This window comes from Frieseomelitta varia, unplaced genomic scaffold (genome assembly GCF_011392965.1).
Source record: "Frieseomelitta varia isolate USP_RPSP 00005682 unplaced genomic scaffold, Fvar_1.2 scaffold_614, whole genome shotgun sequence".
NCBI classification, from domain to species: Eukaryota; Metazoa; Arthropoda; class Insecta; order Hymenoptera; family Apidae; genus Frieseomelitta; species Frieseomelitta varia.
This window is the reverse complement of record NW_025110384.1, coordinates 12,268-37,273: the sequence shown is the minus strand read 5'-3', so window position 1 is coordinate 37,273 and position 25,006 is coordinate 12,268. Positions and strand designations below refer to the sequence as shown.

Here is a 25,006-nt window from a genome sequence, read left to right as displayed (position 1 = left end):
ATCTTTGGTTGTATTTCAAAAATTATATATTAAACGCTACATACGTAAAATTTTTATTATTTTATTTACTTAAATTTCATTCATAATTACATTTTTCAGAGATATGATGAATATAAAATATATTTTGAAACTGTAAATAAAACATGTAAAGAACATATCTTCCAAAAAATGTTAATTATCAATGAACATGCATATACTTATTTATGTATGTGTTTAATGGAATACAAATGAGGAAAGACTTTCTACAGTGCATATTATGTATGCATATGTAATTTTGTATTTATAAACAAACTATACTGGTGGTAAACATAACCTCAAAGTTGCGGTTTTCAATAGTTCGATAGAATTATGTTACGAATTAAATTGTGATGAATATTACAAAAATGGCAGGTAGTATGAGGCAATTAGAAGAAAGACAACTTCTAGCTGAAGTAACACGGATGCAATGGTCTCCGAAAATGGATCTTTTAGCAATTGCAAATGTAAAAGGTTAGATTTCTTAAGTAATAGGATTTAGTAAACTAAATCTTTTAGTTATTTAAATTGCTACAAATATTTCATAGCCAATATTAATTATTTATATTTTAAATAAGATAATAAAAATGTAACATTATTTCTTAATGATTACAAATGTAATAAATAATATTTGTTAAAATGATTGTTGTAGGAGAAGTTACATTGCACAGATTAACATGGCAAAGAGTGTGGTTGTTAAGTCCTCAAGAAGAATCTGATACTATCGTGAATCTAGCATGGAGACCAGATGGAAAACTTCTAGCAATTTGTTATGAAAGTTCTAAATTAGTGTGTCTTGTAGATATTGAAAATAAAAATATTATACATAGAATAAAATTGATGCTGCACAATGCAATTACATGCATGACATGGCTACCATTAGCAAATTTGGAAAGTGATACTTCATTAAATGGTAACAAAGCAAATATGCTACCAACTGGAGAATATCTTCCACCTTTACCTAGCTTAAACAGAAGTTTTGGTCAAGAACCAGAACGTAAAGAATTTTTATCTCAGACTTTGGACATACTTTTTGTAAGTATATGCTTTTAGGATATTTTAATCATTTATAAATAATTGTACTTTTTTGTAGCTTGGCTTAGATGATGGAAATGTTGCAATGTATGTATTTGGAATGTTCTATTGTGGTACAATTTTTATTGGTCATGGCCAAATATTAGAAATTAGTGGAGGAATTGATAAATTAATGTGGATCACATGGAAAGATAACAATGGCATTAAAGCAAGTAGATTATGTTGTCCACTGTTAGAACAAAGCACAGCATTTTTAAAGGTTTTTTGCTTGATATATTTTCAAATTTTGTTATAATAACTAAATTTCTATAAATTTTTTATCTAAATTTGAGGTAGCACAGGCTCAAGCTAATATTGAGTACTTGATGGATTATCTTTCACGTACATTAATGGCAATATCTGAGGCGTGGGAAACAATTCTTTTGGAAATGGACGAGAAACTTGCCCGATACGCGGAAACAAATCCACCCGGTGGAGTTGCTGCAGATTTTTTAGAATTATTAATGATTGGTATACCTACGCAAAACTTGGAGAATTTTTTACTGCGTGATTTAACTGAAAAGGGTTTAAAAAAGTTGGGACATAGTATCGAAATGTGTTATAGCAATATACAGGTACGATAGCAACAATTTTTAAAATTTGTCTATATCGTAACAATACATTACTGTTTTGTAGAAACTAGTCTTAAAAAATTTAACTAGTGTTGGAATGGCCCTAGTATATCAATTAGCTGAAATGAGAGGAATGGTCAGATTAGGTGGTCCGTATGAATTATTGGGACTCACTGATGAAAGTATTATAACTAATGCTCTCCATGCATCAGAAGCTTTTCTAGCAAAATCTTCTGAAATTCAACAAGTGATAGATCACAGTATGCGTGACTATAAAGCTTTCTTCCGGTATGTTTAAAAATTATAATTCTTGTCTAATATTTTCCCTATTTCAATTTTTTTATATCTTTATTTTAAGATGGCTGTACGTCGCAATTTTAAGATTGTCAGATGAAAGAATACCATCTGAAGTAAGTCGTGTCAGCCAACAAGAGTTAACGTTTATCGCAGAATTTTTACGCGGTTTCGATAAAACTGAACCCGGTGTTGGAGGAAGGAAAGGAGTAAATTTAGAAAAGTTAGGGCAATACTTACGACGGGAAAATTTACAAATTTGTTTAACTCCCGAAGGAAGCGAATGGGCTACCATGCTCGATGAAAACCATTGCCTTCGCGATCATCCGCTTATTGTGAAACAGGATCTTAATTATTCTTTATTGCAGTCTCATGCAAAATTGATTACTGCTGTACATAATGTATTTCGTGAGTCTTATCAAGGCTTAGTTGAACATTTCACCATATCAAATATTGCTTTATCACCATCTATAGGATTTACATCGTCACAAATTACAACAAACAATGATGGTTTGTTAGTAGCTACATGTGATGTAGATCATAAAATATTACGATTGTTTAAATGTGAGTGTTCATCCACGGAACCTATTTCTCTCAGTTTTAAATTGGCTACAATAGATACAGATCATAAAACAGGTTTGTTGTTTTAATATGAATACGTAATAATTTAATTTTTAGAACTAATATAACTTGTGTCTTTTACAGAATCTTATTCTAAAACGTACTTAGATTGTACTGTAGTTGATTTACAATTTTACTCTAGTGAATACCTCAGTTTATTGTTACTTAATAAACATACACACGCATCATACCTTGTACAGTTACCATTGAATAATGCTCGAATTTTTGGAAATCAAGATCAAAATGTACTTAGTTTAGTAGATCTTTTAGGTAACAGTTGGCCACGGCCTTTTCAAGGTATATCTGCTAAAAAAATAGCAGTTAGCGGTGCACGAAAAGTAGCCGCTGTTTTAAATGAAAATAATAGAAAAATAAGATTATTAGAAACGGAGGTGGAACCTGAAGAAGAGGATGATGAAGAAGACGAAGATGATGGAACTAACGATAGTATGTTAGATACTACTCATGGAATAACTGCAAGTTCTCAATAAATGTATGATTAAATTTAATCATTATTTATATATATATATATACAAATATATATACAACATGTTACTTTTCATCTGCAATTAGAAATGATTCTTTTACTTATGAAATGATCATGCATTTTATATCTTCATAGCATAATTCCTAAACCAATGTATATGTACATAAACGAATACGACTGTATATATGTGTGTATGTCTTTCGATGTATTATTTATACTGCACTTTTATTGCATCTACTATAAAAAAATTTTCATTGAATATACTACAAAATTATTTATTATTTTTGCATTTGTTTGAATACCCTTGGAAAATCAATATCAAGAGCTTCATTATCAATACCCCCTTCATCAATTGTTGGTATAGTTGGTGCAGGGCCAGTATGGACATTTGGTGTATACTTTGCAGGGGAATTTTCTCTTGATTCTTCCAAATCTAAAATAATTCATTTAATGAAAAATGAAATATGACCTTTTGTTTTACATAATAATTGGACTTAAATATTTATAATTACCAAAAAATCTGCGATTGCGTCTTCTTTTTGTTGTGATAATGAAAAGAACAATAGCTATAGCAACAACTATTACCATAACAGCAGCCATACCCCGTAATAAATTCGTCTATTTAAAAAAATAGTGTATAACAAAAAATATTTAAAAAAACATAACAAAAATATATTTATTATGTTAAAGTATTCTAATATACCTCAAAATCATTTTCCCAAACATCTTCCCAATCTTTCTTAACTATTAATTCAACAACGTGAATATTAATAGCAGAATGATCTGATATACCTTTGGAAACACACTTATAGAAACCAGATTCAGCTGTTGATACACCCTGGAAACAATTTTTTCCTAACGTAAGAATGATAAAAAAAAATGTTCACAATTATTTACCCTTATGAAAAGTTTTCCTGTTAGCACTTCATAATTGTATTTGTTTTCATCCATTGGATTTCCAGGTCCAATAATGCGATTATCATCAGTAAGTTGCCAAAACATAAAACGATGATGATCATCACTGCTCAAACATGGAAGTTCAGCTAAATGACCAGCTGGAACTTCTGTTACTGTAACTGAGCCTCCATCAGCTCCATTTTTCAATAATGATAATAATAAACATAGAAATATAAAATAAATCACATTCATCTGTAAAAGAGAATTGCAATAAGTCAGAAATTATTAATTGAATAAAGCTGGACAGAGTACGTATCTATTTATTTAAATATTAATAGTAAGTTTAAATTATAAATTTTTATCTCTGAATCTAATTTTAGCATTAAAATTTTTGTAAAATTTATTGTTAGTTTTGTTATTTATTAATAATTATAAAAAACATATCTAATCATTCTACCTGTTGTATGTTACTATCCATCTTTGCAAATTCAAAAATTCAAATATATAATGAATCACTATACAATTTTTGTTGTCCACTTTATATGATCATAACTTTCACTCACACAAAAATATTAAGTTGAAAACAGTCAAAATATAAAAATACTATGTAACTGTTATAGAACGTGTCTTACTATCAACTAAGCTAAGAAAACCTTTTGTCTTGTAAGTACTGTATTCCACTAAACAACAATTACATTCCAATTCCACTGATCATTTCCAATGAAAAAATTTCAATGCAACTTGAAATGTGACAGATGGTCGTTGGAATAATTACATGCAGAATACAAGCAAAGACACTTGTCAATGAACCATATTGCGTAACAGTGAAGGCAACTACATCAACTTTTTCGTGTTTCACTGTTATTTATTTATTTGTTTCCTATTTTAATAAATATATTAAGAAATATAATCACTTTACTGTTTGCAAATGATGACAGTCTTATGAACTAATGAGGAAAGCTTCAATAATGAAGCTGGTATAGAGTTACTTATTTATATCTTTGTCCTATTCATCCTTGTGCAATAGAGTATTTATAGTATGCTAGACTGGCATCTTGTGACTAACATATCTGAAAGTACACTTACATTTTAACTATTGAGAAAAAACTGATATGTAAGGTAAAACCTAATGTCAAGGAAGTTTTTGTACATTGATACATACATATAAAATAGGATTCAAAGTTACTTAAAATGCATTCTTGAATTATCAATTAATAGATTCAATAATTTATAGAATTCTTGGACATGAAAAATATAAACTGTCGTTTACAAATAAAATTAGCTAACAGTTACATTAAAAATAATTATTCATAATTTAACTTATATAAAATATGATAAATATTGCATACACTTATTGTAATACTTCCGAATCAATTGTGACTTAGCCATTGTTAATATCGATAATGATATATTAAATGTACAAAAACGTCAACTGCCAATGCTGGAAGAAGAATCCAAAATGGTGCCAAAACAACTTTTGCTGGTAAAAACCAATGTGGTGCTTCTAATTTCAAACATATTAAAATTTGGGCACTTAGTTTCATGAACACAGCTGTCATATACCATATCTGAAAAAAAACTGTTTTCAGTTTTCATAAAATGCAACAAAGTAACCAGTTTCATCAACATAAATAGTTACATCAAATTCATAGACTTCACATTATATATGCAACACATTTAGAAATTTATACTTATAAACTTTAATATCATGATTTATCTACCTAGAAGAAACTAAGAAGTACTCACAGACAATTTGTCTCATTTAACAAATGTTACATATAATTTCACTTATAACATATACATAATAAATTAAACTTTTTTTAAATGAAATTTTTATTAATGCAGTAAAATGGATACTGTATCTTTTATTTATTTATGTAATTAGGGGAATAACATATATGAATTGAAATACAAAGCTTCATAATCCTTTTATTAATAAATTATTTCATAACAATTTACATGCAAGTAATAGTTTTTGATGAAACTGGATGTATGAAAAGAGAGTCTATTATATTTCTCTTAACTTAATTTAACTAGATTTTGTCATTCAACTTACTTCCCAGCGTAAATTAATGACACGTCCATTTTTACAATGAGATATCATATTAAAAACAATATAAACCAAAAGTATGTGATCATACAACCACATTGGAATAAAAACAATGAACCAATTCCATTGTATTCTCTGATCGAGCCTCAAGACAAGTAGAATCAGAAAAATTAAAAGATTAAACCACGTGAATAGAGCACGATGCAATACTGCCATTGGCACATAAAATTAAACACGTTAAAAATCACGAGACAAACATGATTTTGAAACCATAGTCATTCGATGTTTACATCAATATTTGATATGCCATATAAGTACTTAACTAACCTATAAATTCAAACAATTTCGAAGATGTCGCTACTTACTAACAATAAATATATCAACACAACATAAACTAATATAAATATATTATATTATTGAACAACATAAAAAATTTATTATCACAGAATAAATTTTTTTTTAAATTTAATAAATATAAATAATATGTAATAATAATAATATATAATAAATTTTGTTTATTTTGTATTATATATATATATATTTTTTTTCTTTTAATTTCTTTCCATACTGTAAATTATTAATATATAAAGATATATAATTATATAAAAATACATTTATTCATATATTTATATAACAGAGTTACTGTTGCAATAATCTTAAAAATCATCATGTTTTCTACTCTTATCACGGATATATATATACGTATATAATATAGATTACTATATTCATGAACACACAAAACAAGATTATAATTGTCTTATTATATAACATTAATGTTTTAAAATAATTATTAAAGGAAATATAATATTATAAATTGAATATTAGTACATTTAAAAAAATGAGCAATTTATCTATTGTTAAGAGTAATATAGTTGTTGAAGAGTAATATAAAATTGCCTAAGCAACTTAAAATGGTGAGGAGTAAAAACATGCTATGAATAAATTTTTATCAGGACTGCTTTATCATTCGATAGTAAATTTCAGTCTTAAAAATTGTACGATCATTCAGTTAAGCAATAGATAGTTTAACGCATTATTCAATGAATTCATAGAATAAATATTGATGTAGTTTAGAGTAAAGATTGATTTGTAATTGAAATATTTTCCTAAACGATTCTCATAATCAGAAATAAATCAAATTGAAAGATATAAACGTAATTGTGAATATAATAGTGTAAATATTATCGTTATTATGTCGGATAAAGAGAACCTTACATCAATTGGACCTAATGTGCGTATATTATATTTAATAACTTAAAATATTCATTTATATATAATTACATATAATATTTTAGTTTCGATTTGAATAAAGGACTAAATCGTTGTATCAAATTACGTAACTAAATGATTATATTTAGATAAGTAACATGAAGAAGTATGTACATGTAACTCTCATTAATGTAATTGTTTTAACGAATCTTTTATGTAAAATTTTTTATTGTCTAATTGAATTTACAAATTTCCTTTATATTCACTGTATTCGTTTTGTATAAGGAATAGAATGGGAGTATTAATAAATTTAAATTTGTGTAAATCTATAAATTAATTTTTTCAAATGAATCTTATAGGCACGGCTATACATAAATGAATATATTTTTATTAAACTATTCGTAACGTACATATATGTGTACGTTAAGGTTATACAACTTAAAAATTAAAAATGTACAAAAATATTTATAATTGAATTATATTTGATATAATTCATGCTCCATAATATTCATTTAATCAAAATGCTGCTATTTATCTAATGCAATAATATATAAACGGTATATGGAATCTTCAGGTTATGTCATACTTTATAAGAATTAGGAACATTTTTCGTTTGATATATCATATAAAGCCACATTTATTGTGTCATATAAATGTCACGTTTGTACATAATATCTCTTGTAACAACATACACATGTATCTATAAATACGTTAGAATGGTAGAACTGTTCTTAGATCAAGGAAAATACATAATATCTATTTTAAAGGGTAGCGCCCTATATCTGACCTCATGTAGAAGCCGGCAATTTCTCGAAGTGTGCGCATAAAAACTTCAGAAACCGGTGATTGGTGACAAATCAGACATTCTCTGTATTTTTTTCTAATACAAGTAATCTCCAACCGTTAGTATTTGCGAATTCTTTTTTATTAATCCCCTCTTCCTATGGTCAGGACCTTAGTCTTATTCTCTACGCTCTTTCGCTGAACTTCTAACCACGTGTAATTTAATTTACGATGTCAAATTTACGATCATTGGTAAGTAACTTAAATAAAAAAAAAATTAAAGTTCCGAAAATATAATGAATATTGTTTATATTAATCAAAAATATCAAAGAAATAAGCCATGACATGTAACTGGTTTTCATTGTTCTTATGAATAACTTTGATAAATCAATTTCTCCTTTTCAAAATTTAGTTTATTATTTTATTTTAGATATTAGTTTCTAATTTCTGTGAATAAAAGGATCGATTTAATTGTGTAAATGAGATTGAAAGAAATTTGTGAAATGATGCGTAATTTGATTCAGTAAATTAATTGTTCAGAAGTTGAACTTTCCACCTATTGTTGTAGTAGGAACTCATAAATATTAATGATTTTGTGCTTCTATATGTAAATAAAGATGACATTCAATGGATTAGTCACATTTTGAACTTATTTATTTTGTTGTTACTATCTTTTAAGTTGGTACAGCATGGTTTAACTAATTTCTTGTATAAATCAGTAGGTGGGAATTATAAATCTTGTTTCCAAATCTTGTAATTTTTATGTTTTCTTCTTATTTTCTAGTTTGTACCAATATTGGCTGCTGTAGGAACCATAACTGTAATAGGATTAGCTGTGAAATTCTACAAAAGTTGGAGCAGTAAACAAAAGAAATCTCCGATTTTATTAGTTGATCCAGTTGAAAAATATAGTTTACCATTAATAAAAAAAGACATAATAAATGACGATACAAGAAAATTCAGATTTGCATTGCCTACTCCAGATCATGTATTAGGATTACCAATTGGTCAGCATGTACATTTAACAGTGAAAATTGAAGACCAAGTTGTTATACGTTCTTATACTCCTGTATCAAGTGATGATGATCATGGTTATGTAGATCTTGTTATTAAGGTAAATAATAAAATAAAATATGATATGTTATGCAATTCAATGTGAAAATTATAAATCAAATTATATATTTAGGTTTATTTTAAAAATGTACATCCAAAATTCCCGGAAGGAGGAAAATTGTCTCAGTACTTAGACAATTTGAAAATCGGAGATACAGTTGATTTCAGGGGACCTTCTGGTCGACTTATTTATAAAGGCCGTGGGAAGTTCTGTATAAAAATTTTAAGAAAAAGTCCACCTGTAGAATATAATGTTAAAAAGGTATATATGTTTAATTTATATAATCGTATTTTCTATTTATAATATTTAAGCAAATGTATTTTTTACATTGCAGATTGTAATGTTAGCTGGTGGAACAGGAATTACACCAATGTTGCAATTAATTCGTGCTATATTAAAGGATTCCACAGATCAAACTCAAGTTTCTCTACTTTATGCCAATCAAACAGAAAAAGATATATTACTTCGTGATGAATTAGAAGAAATTGCAAAAAATCATCCTAACAAATTAAAACTTTGGTATACACTAGATACCGCTCGTGAAAATTGGGAATATAGCACTGGATATATAAATTCTGATATGATAAAGGAAAATATGTTTCCTCCATCATGTGACACAATAGTACTTATGTGTGGTCCACCTCCAATGATTAATTTTGCTTGTAATCCTAGTCTAGATAAACTCGCATATGATCCAATGTTACGATTTGTTTATTAAAGTAACAAATTATTTTTGTTGCATTTAAATGTAGATTTTTGTTTATTAGTATTTCCTTATTCTAAAAGACAATGGTTTTAATTTTCTTAAAAATGTATCTCATTTTTGGTATGGATCTGTATTTATATGTTGGTGCAATGTACATGCGACTATACAGTCATTCGTTACAATTGTACCATTAACAAAATATTTTTAATTTTTTTATGCAATTCCATACTAATTATAAATGATATTTCTGTTTTTTATTAAAATTTTGTATAAAGTACGTTGCTGGTGTAAAGCTTTAGTAAAGAAAATACAAATTGAAGGTATGAAGCATTTATTAATGTTAAACCTATTGTATTGTTATAAAAAATGATTACAAAATGATGATTTCGATTGTTTTATAAATCCTTCCAATACTTTTCTTTCGAATAGTGATGTGAAATTAATAATATGAAATAGTATTACATACTATGTAGCATTAAAGAAATGATTAATATTGATATCAGTTAGTATCAATGTTTATTAACAAAATAGATAAAACTAAATTGTTCATTATTTAATTATAATTTCATAGCATAAAAGAAGCAGTGCGAATAATGCAGTAAATGGGCATTCGCGTAATTAACAACGGCCGCGATCTTTGACGCGCTTTCTAGGTGCAGCTCGCAAGATATCATCCACACGTAAAATCATTTCAGCTGCTTCTGCTGCGCTAACTAAAACTTGTCTCTTCACAGCCCACGATTCGGTTATTCCTAATCGTTTCATACAACCTACTTTTCCTTGCTCCATATCTGTTAATGAAAGACGAAAGAAAAATTGATTATTGATGTTATTTTTAATAGTAATAGCTGTAAAATTTATAAAGAAAATATATACCGAGACCCATAGTATTTGTACCAGAATTATGCGCAGCTCTTAACTCGCTAATTAGTTGAGCTGAATCATAACCAGCATTATCGGCAATAACAGTGGGTAATTGTTGTAATGCTCGAGCGAAAGATTCCATTGCAACTGCTTCTTTTCCAGGCGTAGAAGCGGCTGCTTTCATTACGGCACAAGCCATTATCATTTCACTACATCCTCCACCATAAACAATTCTCGATTCTCGCACAGTAGCTGACAATACGCAAAGCGCATCGTGCAAAGATCTTTCAGCTTCATCGAGAATTTGCTGAGTAGCGCCTCTAATAATTACTGTACAAGCTTCTCCTAAAGGAACTCCAGAGAATCGTAATAGAGTATCTTCACCTATCATTATCTAGAAAAATTAATGATTCCTTAAAAACAGTAATTTATTAATTATAATTTGAATCAAATTCAGACATACCTGTTCAATGAGGTCACATTTACCAAGTTTTACCATATCAGGATGATCAAAGGTACTAACAATTTCTCCACCAGTGACAAGAGCAAGTCGTTCAATACCATCAAAGTCAGCATGCTCTATAGCCATAATATTAGCATCCGCAAATAATTGTTCTGGGTAATTATAAATTAACTGTCTATTAATAAAAACGTTGCAGCCATGTTTTATGATCTTCTCAACTTTATCCTAAATTGTACGTATGATTAGAAATAATTAAATATAGTTCTTCTTATTAATTATCATTTTATATAATTACCTTCATTTTTTCCTTTTCTGCTGTTTCTAGTTCTGCAATTTTTGCCATTGAATCAACTCTGACTCTAGAGCCAAATACCTGTAAACCAATGTATCTATGACTATTGGTAAATTAGAACTAAATATTAAAACTAATAAGCTTATATATTTCTTTTAACAGAAACATAGTACATACACAATGTAGTGTGTTTATGAACTTACCTTAATTTTATCTGTATCCATAGGAGTGTTTGCTATAAGTATTCGTGCATCAGTCACTCTTTGAGGTTGATGCACTCCAGGTTTTTTGTCTAGCAAAAAACCCTCATCAAGAAAAGAATCAGCTAAAGTTCCTCCACGTTTCTTAATTACTTGAATGGCTGATAAATTTCCAGATCCTTTCAAACGTAATACAGCATCTACTGCAAGCTTGCTAAAGTGTTCCTTGTGTTGGGATAGAATTTTTGAACTTAAAGTTGTACGGGCAATATTTAACAGATCTTCACGGAAACGTTCAGGATCTGCAGAATTATCAGCTGCAGCATTTTTCAAAGCTTCTCTAGCTACATTGGTTGCATTCCTCCAGCCAGCAATTATGGTTTGTGGGTGAATCTTTTGATCAATCAATTTTTCTGCTTCTCTTAATAATTCGGCAGCTAAAATAATTAAATTCAAATGATAAAAAGTTTTATTTTGATTTTTATATTAATATATTATTATTAAAGAAATTAAAATAATTATACCAACCAAGCACAGTTACAGAAGTAGTACCATCGCCAACTTCATCATCTTGTACACGAGACATGTCCACTAAGATTTTAGCAGCAGGATTATCCACGCCAACATTCTTAAGAATAGTTGCTCCATCATTGGTAACTTGAACTTGTCCTGCAGATCGGCCATGAGCCACTAATACTTTGTCCATACCTTTAGGTCCAAGTGTAGATTTCACTAAATCACCGATGGCTATTGCTCCTACGAACAAACTTAGTCTGGCAATTTCTGCCTTTTCTTCTTCTGCTTCATTCTTGAGGATCCTGACAGGATTCAAAGAAACCTGCAAAACATTAAAATTTTTATAATTACTTTCATTATCGATTTTAGCAAAAACTTCCCATATATTTTAATTTATTCATGTCACGTAAATTATTATACTTATTTTTACATTAAACTTCTCGCATGTTCATTAATTTATTGTAACATAAAAAATCAATCAAAATTTTATCAAACGAAAGAAATGTTTTTTAAGTTACAATTGTCATATAAACTATTATACTACTTGTAAGAAACAATTTTTTTTTTTAATTTATAATAAAAAAAATCTATTGACACATGTGCGCCATTTGTCACATCCTTCTACAAAACCGGGTAATAAAAATTAACGTATCACTGTTCCGATTTCTGGCGATATTGTAATAATATTATTTCACACATACATAAGAAACATACAAAATAAAGATTAATTAATTACCATTGTGAATTACTGTTAAAGCGGTAGAACACAATTTATAATCGAATAACGTTTGTCCAACTCTACTGTAAAGTCACAATTATGAGAAATTGTCGATCTGTAGGTGGCGCCTCCACTTGAAACGCCAAAGATGCATTTTCTTCCCATATTCTGTTCTAACGTTTCTCTGATTGGTTCATATTAAAGACTGAAATTGTTTCAAACCAATGAAAAATGAGTTTGGATTGCTCGAAGAACAGAAATTGCTATGGAATTCTAGTGGAAAACACAGAGAACTTTCTGGTATAATGTTCATAAATAGATGGCGCATCTTGTGTCTAAACAACCGATCCGATTCTGAATTTAATTCCTTTTAAGGCTCGCAGAAGATACAAATTGACACATAGCCGTGACATGTCATAACAGTGACTTGTCTATTATACATACGACACGAGTGTACACTTAATTATAGTAAATTGGAATGGACATTGAAAGTACACTAAATATTACATATAAATTTATTTGTTACGTGAAAAAGAAATATTTCTTTTTATAGATTGAACGGACTGAAAGAGTTAATAGATAGAATGCATTTTAATTTTCAATAACTTTACATCATAAAATATGATTATTATGAATGCAATGGGCTATTATATTCCTATTCACTTGGTTTGATTACTCCAATGCTATCAGTCTTGATCTGAGGTAATATTTTATGGACTCTATAATTTCATTAAAAAGAAATTAGGAAATTAAATGAAACTGTATCTGTATATAAAGAAAAGTTTCCAAAATTCATTCTCTGCTAAAGTGAAAAATCGATTACAATCTCTATAATTACAGTTATCTGTGCACATGACACATGATGAAAGAGTTCCTGAATCTCTTATCGGAAATTTAAATTCCACCAACCAATTTGAACAGACGCGTGTTCGGTAGCGTGCACCTTTAAATAACGGTCTACACCCAGCTGTCCCCTATTTCATACGGATCTCCACATACAATAGAGGTCCTACAGACCCTTTTGATGCTTTTATGGGACGCATAACTGCAGACGTTCCCGTGCATATGGGACGTTCCCGAGACAATGCCATTGGACATCGGTCGTTACAGAATAGAGACCTATTCTCGGGCACCAATAATAAACGAATGTACCGATACATATCGATTATGACTTATCCAATGCTTCGAGAAGTACATGCATACTTGCGTATCTTCTTATCATTTCTCTCTCAAGATGAAATGCAAGGAAGATGCGCGCGTAATAACAGGTTACGCGTAAAATTAGCCTTGACATTTTAGTAAAGCTAATGTCTTCGCGTTTCGATCATTTTTCTTGCATTAATGTACGTGAACACACATTGCATTCGCGTATAGATAGTATACGAGCGCTGCATATGTAAAATAGTGGTCGAAGTCGCGCTTTCTTTCGCTCGACGCAGTCATATAATTTCACTTTCAGTGAAATTTATCTTGTAAATTGCACTCGCTATCGGTAAAAGTAGCTTCATAATTGATTCTACGGTACAATTCGAGATAGTTTTTCGTGTAATGTAGTGTTATGAAGAGTTTATGTATTGCGTTCAGAAGCTATCTCGTCCGGAAAACGAATCCATTACTAACAAAATTCCAATGTGTGACATCACCGATTCACGAAATACTCACTAAAAGGAAGATCAAGATTAAAACTTGCTACACTATGCGTCATATGCTTTGCTGTGAGTGATTTAAATCGTAATTCGAATCTGTGGTCCATTTAAATATTTGCTCATAAACGTCCAAGGTATTTAAAAATAAAAAAAAAAAAACTATAATCAATTAATTGTACATAAAATACATACAAGATATATGTATGTATATATAATTATTACATAATTTTTAATACGTTGTAATTATGTATCCTTGTATAGCCTTCATATTATATCATGTAAATGATAACAGATCTTCGAGAGTACAGCCACCGCTAACGTATAGTCGTAACGCAATTTTAAATGACTAATCCGCAAAACTCAATCGAACTCGTAAAAGAATGCTAAATGAATCATACACACATGCGGAACACTCATCAGTGGAAGCATTTCACGCAGATGTCTAGAACGGCGCGTGCCCCTAGATCCGGTGGTAGTGGAAATGCCTCTTCAGCATGGGAGACCCCCACGTGTACACATATGTACACGGGAGCGATAGGGAACCGGGTGTCACACCTGGCCCTTAAAAATAGCATTGGCGTGATTTCGTGACGTCGCTCGTGGCGCACATACTGCATCCGCACGATTGTAATCTCTCCTCACCGAATGTTTATGAACGGTCTTCTTTATTTAGCAAAGTTTATTTATAGAAAGACAGGTGGCTATAAATATCGTATCTAAAAATATGTAATTTTATTTTTAACATGTAATTTTTTTTTCTTTTCAATGTTTTAATGTTGCTTTTATTACTAATGATCGAAGTCGAAACATCTATGTTTAACTTGTACTACGTTCGACAGAAATCAATCGAATGGACTTCCTACTGACACCAATGCATCCCCTGAACAGAGAATGCACCTAGTTACGCTTTGGCGGTTACTCATGGGGGTACACGTACTGGTATGCACCCCTCGGAGGCGACAAAAGAGAAGGGGAGGAGCTCTATTTTCATACGAGTTGGCTTACGAGCCCGAGGCGGGAAGGGAGCGCGACTTATGGGACGAAGTCGGAAGCGACCCGATACGAGTCAGTCGTTCGCGAAGCACCAATACGTTTAGATCGATCGATCGATGTGTACGTCTAATGGATCATTGATTTGGCACGATAAATTTCAAACAATATCGGTATCGCTGTACTCATTGCAACATATAACACATAAATGCGCAAAACAATGTGTAAAACCAAATTATTTAACAGTTTGGTAATGCCTCTTTAAAATTTGTAATTAAATTCTCTATCACTTGAAAGTTGATATTTCCATATTTTTAGTTACATGCAATAAATCGTGCAGTTTGCATAGAAATTGTTTCGAAAGTATAAGAAGAAAAGAAGGAAATTTTTAAGGAGAGGTGTAAAAGGAAATAATTTTCTGTGCCAATGCGAAAAAACGATTGGATACTCCATGGGGGTTGCGACAGACACCATACGGTTCTCCGAGCACGCGACCTGTAGGAGGGTCGTCTCGCTCTGCTGAGTCGTGAAACCACCCCAGTGTGGCATCGCGTTGTTCCACTGCTCATCATCGTCGTTACCGCCAAACCTGAACCACCTAGGGAGTATTCCTTAAGGCATCTTCATCAATTTTTACTTGAACGTCTAGTTCAACGCCGATTTACTTCATAAAAAGAGATTAAGATCGTTGCGAAAGTTAGCCGAGGAAAGTGAATAGAGAAGATGAGCGCGTTTAAGAGACATCAGAGCAAAGTGTTTTGGAACTACATGGCATCTCAGGATCTAGAAAGTCTGGGTGCTTTCGCCTCGAGGAACGATTTCGCTAGAGTCAAGCAAAATATAGCATGCAATTTTGAAATAGCCGAAGAAGAAGCGGAAGAGCACTCGTCCAGCGTCAACGACACCAGCGACACAATCGACGGTGAAAATGTAACGGCGATTCGCGTCTGCCTGAACGAAAACGATGAACGACAATATTCTACGACGACGACGATAGACGAGGAGAATCTAATGACTCAGACGTAAGTGAAATTATTTCACGAATTATTTCACGAGGTGAAATCGGGACAAAATTTGTAATGCCGTAATGACTTGACTATTATCGGTTCTTCCTTATCATGTTGACACACAATGCTACATTCATACCGTTACCTTTAATTACTTAAGTTTCACAACCATATGATAAGTTTTTTAAGCGTTAGAGATGTTTCACGAATGATTTTTGTAACGTTGAACCGTAGATGTGTCTGGGAGACATCAATGCCTTTAGTCTCGCATTCTAGACGGTGATTTTAATTCTACATAATGGTACTTAATAAATTGAACATTATTTAAGTGTTACGCTTTAATTTACTGTAGGTCTTGTTTTTTTTTTATATACTTTATATTCTTTTCTATATTTTCTTTTCCTATATTCTTTCTTATATTTTTTTTATCTCGCAAATTTGTTAATTTTAACGTACTACTATTTGTATGATTAACGTATGATTTTACGTTTATTATTTTTTATATTGATATGTAATTTTTAGTTAATTTTTAATACTTAGTATTAGTCTGATATTAGTTAATTTTTAATTTAATTAATAACTTAGCCTAATAAAAAGTGCTAGCAAAACAAATTGCACTGACATTTAGTATCTTTAATCACCGTAACACAAAAATTTTTGAAATTTTGTAGGGCTACAATGGAGATAAAGGACGAAGACAAAGAAAATGAGAACAATATCGTTCTGGCGAACAGATCGTGCAGTCCTTTGAGTCAAGATCTCCGAAGTCTGGATTCCGGTTTCTCGGATTCCGAACGATCGAATTGTTCCGAACTTTACGAGAACGAGACGCCTAGACGTCGAAGGAGACGAAAGCGAGTTAAGGACCGACGACATGGAATGCATTCGAGAATCGGTGCCGTTTGGTTGAAAGATGAGAGTATTCCAAATCCAACGTACACCTCTACTCCCAAGGACTCCAGAGTTTTACCTCGGAGTACGATGATCCTTAATGCGCATGAAGAACGAGGAATGTCAGGAACACGCAGGTAATTTAAATACAAAAAGTCTTTATAAAAAGAATCACGTAATTCCTATGATTAAGATCAGATACAATATAATGGACTGATCTGATGTCTTACATACGAAAATTGTTTAGGATATTTTATTAACTATTCATATTAACTATTATTTATAAATATTTAACAAAAATTATTATAATAATTAATTGATAACTAACTTTTCATATTAACTACCACTCGTAAATATTTAACAAAAGTTATTCCTCTGTATATTTATTCTGTACAAATATTAACACTTGTTCTATGTATATATATATATATATGATAAATACTGATATTTATATCTACATAGATAAATATTTATAAAAATTATTACATAAAATTTTCAATTTAGTTATCTATTTTCCATAGCAGAGTAATTCAGAGTAGTTCAAATCCGGCATTCTAATCATTATCGAGAAGAAAGTGAGAAAAAAAATACATAGTACACAAATCTAATTTCAGTTGCTTTCTATACTATAATTATTTCAAACTCAGAATACGTGTCTGGTTTGATCGATAAAGGGCCATGAAAGGGGTCTCATACCAAAGAGTATTATCTCTGAGAGCAAGCCGCGCCTTGTTTGAATCGATAAGGTATGAAGGATGTATGTTTTAAGAACATGAATCGTCACGATAAATGTCCCTTGAGTGAGCCAAGCGATAGGAATGCAACACGTAAGGCACTTCCCATGTTATTCTTTTGGTTGTTTCGTAAACTTCCATTTACCCCTGTGCAATGGCGGAACACTGTGAGCTTGTGTATGTACGTACATATTGTGGATCGGTCGTCAATCTATAGGTGCATTGGAAGTAGCGCAACTCATCGCCGGGAATATTAAATACTCATTATACAAGATGTATAGTGACGAAAACGACTTAGTGTTTGATTTATGACATGAAACCTAATGAGCAAGATTTTTGTATAATTTAGCAATTCTGATAAGATACATTTTACGAATGCTCGAAGGAAGACGGGAAATAATGGTGTTTCATGTTACAAAGGAATAGATATTGGGGAATTAATTTTTCGCTTTACAATAAATTAAGAGATATTGAAGACGGAAATATTAAATCGTCATGCACGCCAGTAATGATATGATATTCTACTGAAATATCTGAACGATTATAATAATTATCACATTTGTATTGTAATCAGACTGTTTACGCATGGAAAATTTGAATATGTCAGGATATATAAAATATTCACAGTTCTCTGTCATATCATAAGCAAACAAATCTTTATTTCTTTTGCAAGTTTTTGAAAGTTTGCAATTTACTTATAATTTTCTTTTCAGTTATGATGTCATGATCATATCAAAATTTCTTTTTTTTCTTTTTTATTAAAAAATGTGTTGAAACGTTCATAAGAACACAATTTTTAAAGATTAAATTTGATGGTTTGTATGATTAATATTCACGGAAGTGGATGATAAAATTAATGTGAAACGTGTTCTGTAATCATTGAATCAACATATCCTACTGAATCGTACGGGATCCGAACAACGCAAATAGGACGAGTGGGAAAATACCGCAACATATCATTAATTAACATCGATTAATATACATTCGAACATATATGTACCACGCAAATTAAACTCACAATCAGTGTCTAGTTCGATCTGGTATTTGGAGCAATTTATAGAGTCCACGTTAACAGCGGGAAGCAAACGACGATCGATTTACATATTTCCTTAGAAACTCTTACATAACATTAATACTTGAATTGATCTATGAATCTAATAGACTGTCTTTTTTTTTGCGTCTAAAACAACAAAAAGCACATGAAAACATTTCATTGCAGAATATCAGCAACCATTTTGATTTATTTAACAATTTTACTTTTAGTAAGCAGTATAAGATGCAAATAATGTGACGAACGTATTAATAATTTCAATACAGAATCTATTTCTTAAATAAATTAGAAGCAATCACAAAACAAAGGCAAACGTAGGCTACAGAATTTATTATATTACCTCAAATATTTTAGACTTAATATTGTCCAAGAAGAGCTCGTTTAAATCTTCATTTTCTCTTGCCAAGTTCACAAAACGTTCGTCCTCTAAAATATACTCAGTCACGTGGAAGTGAGCCACGTTCGCTTGTAAGCCACGCAATTCATTTACATTTGCTTCTTTTTAGAATCGCTCGACTTCTATTTTATTTCAACATTATGAATGGTATAGAAAATCATCTCAAGAACTTGAAGGCTTTAGCTAGATCTAGCATATCTAGCAATCACTGTGGATTCAAGTCTAGGAGATCTACGCGTTTCTTTCGACACCCTGTAGATGTACGCGCGTACGGTACGTGATTCAATGCAACGTGCTACACGAGGAATACCTAAATGAAGGAACGACGTGGTTTGAGTCAACCACGGCCCCGGTGTGTCCTGGTGCGACGACAGCAAATGTACGAAGAATTCTATCCACCGTATGAATCGTGTGCAGGTGATGGCGTGCAGCTTAGTCAAAGAAATGGGATTAGTCATCGTTGTCCATGAGAGAACGATTCTGGTTCCGGAGCTGACCGATTAGTCAGCTTTTTGCGTTATAACATATCCGTTCCTTCGTCGATCTCTGTTTGTTCCACGACGGAATCCGTGCACCTAGTCATGCGGATTGGATAGTGATTAGGCCTTAACTATGTCGCGACGACAGTAGCCAAGACTGTTGTCTTGTTATGGCACGATTAAGGTACCGTAGATTCTCCGTACGATCCGGGCCATCTATAATCTAACATTTTCATGCTGTTTGTCGGAAGTTCATGTTTTTGAATTAAGTGAGGATACTGTTTGATTGTTGGAATAAGATGGAAGAAGAATGCATTTGAGACATAGTATGTTTTTGGATGAATGCAGTGTGATCTTGGAGCTAAGACTCTTTGTTATTTTTATCATTATTGAAAATGAAATTTTTATTAAGGAAAACCTGATGTCTGTTGGAAAAATGAGGAAGTACCTGTAAGATTTTTTTCGAATGCCTCGATTACTAACTGGAAAAAAAATGAAATAACACAATTTTTACATAAGATCCTATTACAAGTTGAATTTATTAAATTGAAAGTTCTTGGAAAAGAAAACAATACAAATATAAGGAAACAGTATAAAAGTTTGTGAACAAAGGCAGCTATAATAATTTTTTAAAAAGATGACAGATAAACATAATTGTTTGTGTCATTACATCATAAATTCGTGAGCACGGTGGAATTTGACCGATATTAAGAGCATTAATGAAAAGTAAGCGCATATTCTGAAATCGTTACGTAACATACTAAACGACATACTTATAGACAGAAATTGGATCTTCTTTCGATGAATCACTGTGGGAACGAAGATCAATGACTTTTCATGATATAAGATAAAACAAAACTGTGAGATGAATTGGTGTTGCATAAATTTCATGGTATACGATCATCGAATACAATTTTCTACGCTATTGTAACTGTTGAGATAAGAAATACGATACTTTCTCAAAGAATGAAATGCTTTAAACTTCTAAAGAGATAAATGTAAAACAATAATAGTTACCTTGATACATTTATATCAATTATATCTTATATTTTATAAAGATATAGTTTGAGTTTATATTACTCTAAAAAGAATTAATTAGAAATCAGGTGTCGAACATTAGACAAAAGACAACTAGTATATATTTTCTATTTATATAATATAAAGCTATCACAATAATGGGTAGCTTAATGAATGATAAAACTGTTTGATTAAACGGTTATTTAATTGTCTGAGACAATTGATACGAGTTACTTGAATTAGCTATTAAATTTCTTTCTGGATTTGGAGCTGTTATTAATAACTATTTTTTTTATTACATTTATAACTTTCATTGAAGATGACACTTTATTAATCTTTTACAGAACGGAAGACGATCAAGTAGATGCGTCGAAAATTCCGCCATCTGTTTCCTTGGAAGACGAGTGTCTTGGGGATTTTTTGTACGCGGCTGAACCACCGGAAGATGCGGTGTCACCAAGAAGCGCAAACTCGTCGACTAATTTTTCAGAGACAGGATCATCGTACAGGTCTCTGCTACATTCCAGAACTTACAGACAATCCTCATCGGTGAGAGCATGGTTAAGCGAGCTAGCAATGGAACCTGACAACGAGTGTGGCAACACTCTTCAAAGCAAAGCTCTGCCGCGACGGAAACATCGGAAAATTTTAAACGAAAAAGACGAAATGAATGATTTGAAAAATCTGTCGACTCTAGCTACGGCTGCTGCAAATAAACTATTTGTTAGAGCTGAACAATTTGATCGCCATTATCAATATATCTTTAAGTAAGTGTGTTTAAGGATAGTTCAAAACTCTGAATATAAATCTTCGATGTTTTCGAGTCGAGAAAACATTGACAACTTACGTGTGATATTAGTGACAAATCATATTTTCGCAGTAAAGTGTCGCATTTAGAAAGCGGTAGATCGGAGCAGCAACTTCTATGTGCCATAGAGGACGACGCTTTCTCCCTGCTTTCGGAGTTGGGTGCACCGCCTCCGCGTAGAATTCAGCAAACTAGCTTGAAAGCAATATTAGCACAGTTGGAAAACATGAAAAATTACGTTGACAGTGCTGTAGATACACGCTTGGATTTTTATATCGAAGTAAGGTTTAATTCTCATTGCATAATACACGTATACATATACTGCGAAATAATTAACAATGAAAAAATATATATAATAATGTATATTAAAAATCAATATTATTTTACAGAGGATAGTCAGAGGATTGGAAGAAGCGCCAAAAGATGATATTATGTTAGCTAGAGGAACACTAGCGGCTTTAACTGCTTTAGGTTTGGTAGGACCTCGAGCAGGAAATAGCATTACGAGATGTTCAGGTATCAGAGCGCTTTTGACATCCTTAATCACGGCTGGGAGAACTTCGGTAGATTTTGTGGCAGCCTCTTTACGTGCATTAGCGAGCGTATGTTGTTCCGCCATGGCAATAAATCAATTTGTCAAGGATGGTGGTCCGGAAATATTGACGGACTTATTAGCAGCAGAAAATACATCTGAGAAAGAGAAAACAGAAGCAACGGCATTGCTTGTGCAGATCACCGCACCCTGGGTCAATGGTTTGGGTCTGCCTTATCTGGAACCTTTTGCGAAGGATTTAATACCACCTTTAAATCATCTAGTCGAAAATACTAACTGTGGTCAAACTTTATTGCTAGCTGCAGCTGCGTTTAATAACCTGTCAAAATCCAGAAAATTTGCATTTATGATATTGGCACACAATACAGTTAAAAAATTGCTAAGAACTGTGAAAAAATCAGCTGGTAGAAATGTTTGGTTAATGGAACAGGTAGCAGCTCTTATTAGTGAGCTAGCACGTATACCTGAGGCTCGGACACAACTGGCGGAAATCCGTGCCTCTATTGCGTTAGTTTCCTTTCTTAGAATGCGACCTCCTGGTTTAGAAGACGCATATAAGCGTTTAGAAATGACTGCTGCTGCAGCGCTTACAAGACTATGCGTAGATCCAGAGATTGCAAGGCAAGTAGTTGCTGTCGGAGGCGCAGATTGTCTTCCATCTTATAAGGCTGAAGATCTTTTAACCGAAGACGAAGATCAAATCGAAGCTGGATTATTAAAATACACGAAGTCCTTAAGAAAGGCATGTAAAAGAGCCGCAAAACAAATTGACATCGCAAAGGCCAGTGATTATAGTACTTTGAGTTAAGATTAATATGAAATATTGAAGTGTATATATGTCGAATATATAATATTACATGAGAAAAAAAATTTTATATTTATATATTTGTAAAATAATGTAAAATAATGACACTATACATATATTATACATATATATTTTTATTATAGTTAAAATTATAAAAAATACTGATAAAAATAGTACATCTCCTTTTAATGTAACCAGGTACATACTTATAATAACATTTATAATTCTAAAATAGTTAAAATCAAATTCTACAAATGATATAATTTGAATTGTCTTTATCATTATCTTTTAATTTATTTTTACTCAGTTTTCAATATTGATCGTATTGATTGTTTATTGTTCATTTTTTAATTGACTTTTGTGAAATATGTCTATAGTTGTTTCAGAACAAGGTCTCAGTTCGAGATCACAAGCACCTAATACGAACTTTCCATTAGGTGCTTTAAAGTAGTCCAAACCACGACCGATTTTAATTATCCAACCATTGCTAAACCTGAAATAAAAATATACATATAACAAATTAAAAGAAATTTTATCATTATATATTATATTTTATAAAACTGCAATACAAATAAAATAAAATAATTCGATAAATATAGTCTATATTCTTACATTATTTGCCTATCATGTAAGGTATCAGAAAAATTAAATTCGAAAGAAATAAGGTGACATGATAGACTTTGTTTCAATTCTTCTAGTCTTGCTATCTGATTCTTCTTATCTTCTGGATCAACAGTTGTAATTAAAGATATTTTAGATAATGCATGACATTTCCTCACAGCCAGTTCACATAGTCTTACTAAATTTTGACACTAAAATACAACATTAATTCAAGATATATTGATATGCAACTTACAAACTAAACTGAAATTAAATACCTGATGAAACGCTCTTATGTAGGGATCCTCAATGTGAATATATGTAACTGTTGCATCTAAAAATCTTCCAAAGATAGTACTATAACCATGTCCTGTACTACCTGTTTCAATTTTGATTAATTCTCTGTATGTCCCACTTGCTTTTTGCTTTTCAACCAAATTCTTTATCTTTTCTGCTCTGTCTAGGTATTGTGATGCCCGAGTAGCAAAATGTTTTTGCTTTGCTTGGTCTTTTGTTTCTACATGTTATATTAATAATCTGTTAATTAATGTAAAGGCTTGTAAAAATATATAAAACTATGTATGATATGCACTTAAATTTTTTATTATAATATTTAAAAGGAATTAACTTTTCTCATAATAGTAAAAATAATAATAACAATGTTAACTGAAATAAAATAGTAATAACGCCAACTGAATATTACCTTTCATAGAATCAAGAAGTATTTGTACACCTTCTTGATATAACACTAAAGCCATTGTATACTGTTTATTATTATCCATTTCTACCGCTCGTTTTAGAATTGAGGCTGCTGCACTTTCCATTGTGTATATATGTCAAACGATTTACATTAAATTATCTTTTCAGAGACAATTATGTACATTTAAAATGTATTACACATTTTCAATATTTGGATAACTTCTGAACCATTTGATCATTTAAAAAATATCGAACACATGATCTGTTGTACATGTAGGAGATTGTAAACAATGAAAAGACGATAAGTCATAAATTTTCAATAACAAATAATCGTAACTTTTTTTCTTTTGATACTTTTTACTACTCATTATCAGAATAAGATAATTTTATACGAAGAAGTCTCATACAAATTTTATATTGTTGCTAACAATAATTAACATATTAGATGAATGGA

The 25,006-nt window shown here is 31.1% G+C and overlaps 8 protein-coding genes across 12 annotated transcripts; 4 read left to right on the top strand and 4 right to left on the bottom strand.

Annotated features, from left to right (window-relative positions):
- Positions 1 to 264: 264 nt before the first annotated feature.
- On the top strand, positions 265 to 3,085 carry LOC122534578 (anaphase-promoting complex subunit 4). Its single transcript, XM_043665351.1, has 7 exons — positions 265 to 489; positions 668 to 1,050; positions 1,109 to 1,309; positions 1,383 to 1,664; positions 1,726 to 1,949; positions 2,020 to 2,591; positions 2,661 to 3,085. Exons 1-7 carry the CDS (start codon positions 369 to 371, stop codon positions 3,065 to 3,067), a joined length of 2,190 nt encoding a protein of 729 aa, XP_043521286.1. The 5' UTR covers positions 265 to 368; the 3' UTR covers positions 3,068 to 3,085.
- On the bottom strand, positions 3,065 to 4,878 carry LOC122534585. The gene is made up of 5 exons (XM_043665367.1): positions 4,418 to 4,878; positions 3,961 to 4,212; positions 3,767 to 3,901; positions 3,576 to 3,681; positions 3,065 to 3,496 (listed from the first exon to the last, which is right to left on the bottom strand). Exons 1-5 carry the CDS (start codon positions 4,436 to 4,438, stop codon positions 3,342 to 3,344), a joined length of 669 nt encoding a protein of 222 aa, XP_043521302.1. The 5' UTR covers positions 4,439 to 4,878; the 3' UTR covers positions 3,065 to 3,341.
- Positions 4,805 to 24,857, bottom strand: LOC122534584 (MIT domain-containing protein 1-like). 2 transcript variants are annotated; one of them, XM_043665366.1, is made up of 5 exons: positions 24,557 to 24,857; positions 24,132 to 24,370; positions 23,866 to 24,065; positions 23,583 to 23,746; positions 4,805 to 4,862 (listed from the first exon to the last, which is right to left on the bottom strand). In XM_043665366.1, exons 1-4 carry the CDS (start codon positions 24,675 to 24,677, stop codon positions 23,587 to 23,589), a joined length of 720 nt encoding a protein of 239 aa, XP_043521301.1. In that variant the 5' UTR covers positions 24,678 to 24,857; the 3' UTR covers positions 4,805 to 4,862; positions 23,583 to 23,586. The 2 variants fall into 2 exon arrangements, with proteins under 2 accessions (XP_043521301.1, XP_043521300.1); XM_043665365.1 differs by lacking the exon at positions 4,805 to 4,862 and having other exon boundaries at positions 23,362 to 23,746.
- LOC122534587 (transmembrane protein 60) lies at positions 4,844 to 6,374 on the bottom strand. The gene is made up of 3 exons (XM_043665371.1): positions 6,017 to 6,374; positions 5,310 to 5,528; positions 4,844 to 5,030 (listed from the first exon to the last, which is right to left on the bottom strand). Exons 1-2 carry the CDS (start codon positions 6,224 to 6,226, stop codon positions 5,352 to 5,354), a joined length of 387 nt encoding a protein of 128 aa, XP_043521306.1. The 5' UTR covers positions 6,227 to 6,374; the 3' UTR covers positions 4,844 to 5,030; positions 5,310 to 5,351.
- On the top strand, positions 6,966 to 10,141 carry LOC122534583 (NADH-cytochrome b5 reductase 2). 3 transcript variants are annotated; one of them, XM_043665364.1, is made up of 5 exons: positions 6,966 to 7,241; positions 8,171 to 8,254; positions 8,787 to 9,116; positions 9,189 to 9,377; positions 9,451 to 10,141. In XM_043665364.1, the coding sequence occupies exons 2-5, from the start codon at positions 8,234 to 8,236 to the stop codon at positions 9,832 to 9,834; spliced, it is 924 nt and encodes a 307-aa protein (XP_043521299.1). In that variant the 5' UTR covers positions 6,966 to 7,241; positions 8,171 to 8,233; the 3' UTR covers positions 9,835 to 10,141. The 3 variants fall into 3 exon arrangements, with proteins under 3 accessions (XP_043521299.1, XP_043521298.1, XP_043521297.1); XM_043665363.1 differs by having other exon boundaries at positions 7,987 to 8,254; XM_043665362.1 differs by lacking the exon at positions 8,171 to 8,254.
- On the bottom strand, positions 10,322 to 13,035 carry LOC122534581 (T-complex protein 1 subunit beta). The gene is made up of 7 exons (XM_043665356.1): positions 12,894 to 13,035; positions 12,170 to 12,479; positions 11,645 to 12,078; positions 11,445 to 11,522; positions 11,150 to 11,374; positions 10,699 to 11,080; positions 10,322 to 10,613 (listed from the first exon to the last, which is right to left on the bottom strand). The coding sequence occupies exons 1-7, from the start codon at positions 12,894 to 12,896 to the stop codon at positions 10,441 to 10,443; spliced, it is 1,605 nt and encodes a 534-aa protein (XP_043521291.1). The 5' UTR covers positions 12,897 to 13,035; the 3' UTR covers positions 10,322 to 10,440.
- LOC122534588 lies at positions 13,459 to 15,909 on the top strand. Of its 2 annotated transcripts, none has more exons than XM_043665372.1 (2): positions 13,459 to 13,577; positions 15,361 to 15,909. In XM_043665372.1, exons 1-2 carry the CDS (start codon positions 13,510 to 13,512, stop codon positions 15,653 to 15,655), a joined length of 363 nt encoding a protein of 120 aa, XP_043521307.1. In that variant the 5' UTR covers positions 13,459 to 13,509; the 3' UTR covers positions 15,656 to 15,909. The 2 variants fall into 2 exon arrangements, 1 of the variants encoding a protein (XP_043521307.1); XR_006307929.1 differs by lacking the exon at positions 13,459 to 13,577 and adding an exon at positions 13,694 to 14,590.
- LOC122534577 (protein inscuteable homolog) lies at positions 15,916 to 23,372 on the top strand. The gene is made up of 5 exons (XM_043665350.1): positions 15,916 to 16,533; positions 17,190 to 17,546; positions 21,432 to 21,854; positions 21,968 to 22,175; positions 22,285 to 23,372. The coding sequence occupies exons 1-5, from the start codon at positions 16,235 to 16,237 to the stop codon at positions 23,254 to 23,256; spliced, it is 2,259 nt and encodes a 752-aa protein (XP_043521285.1). The 5' UTR covers positions 15,916 to 16,234; the 3' UTR covers positions 23,257 to 23,372.
- Positions 24,858 to 25,006: the final 149 nt, after the last annotated feature.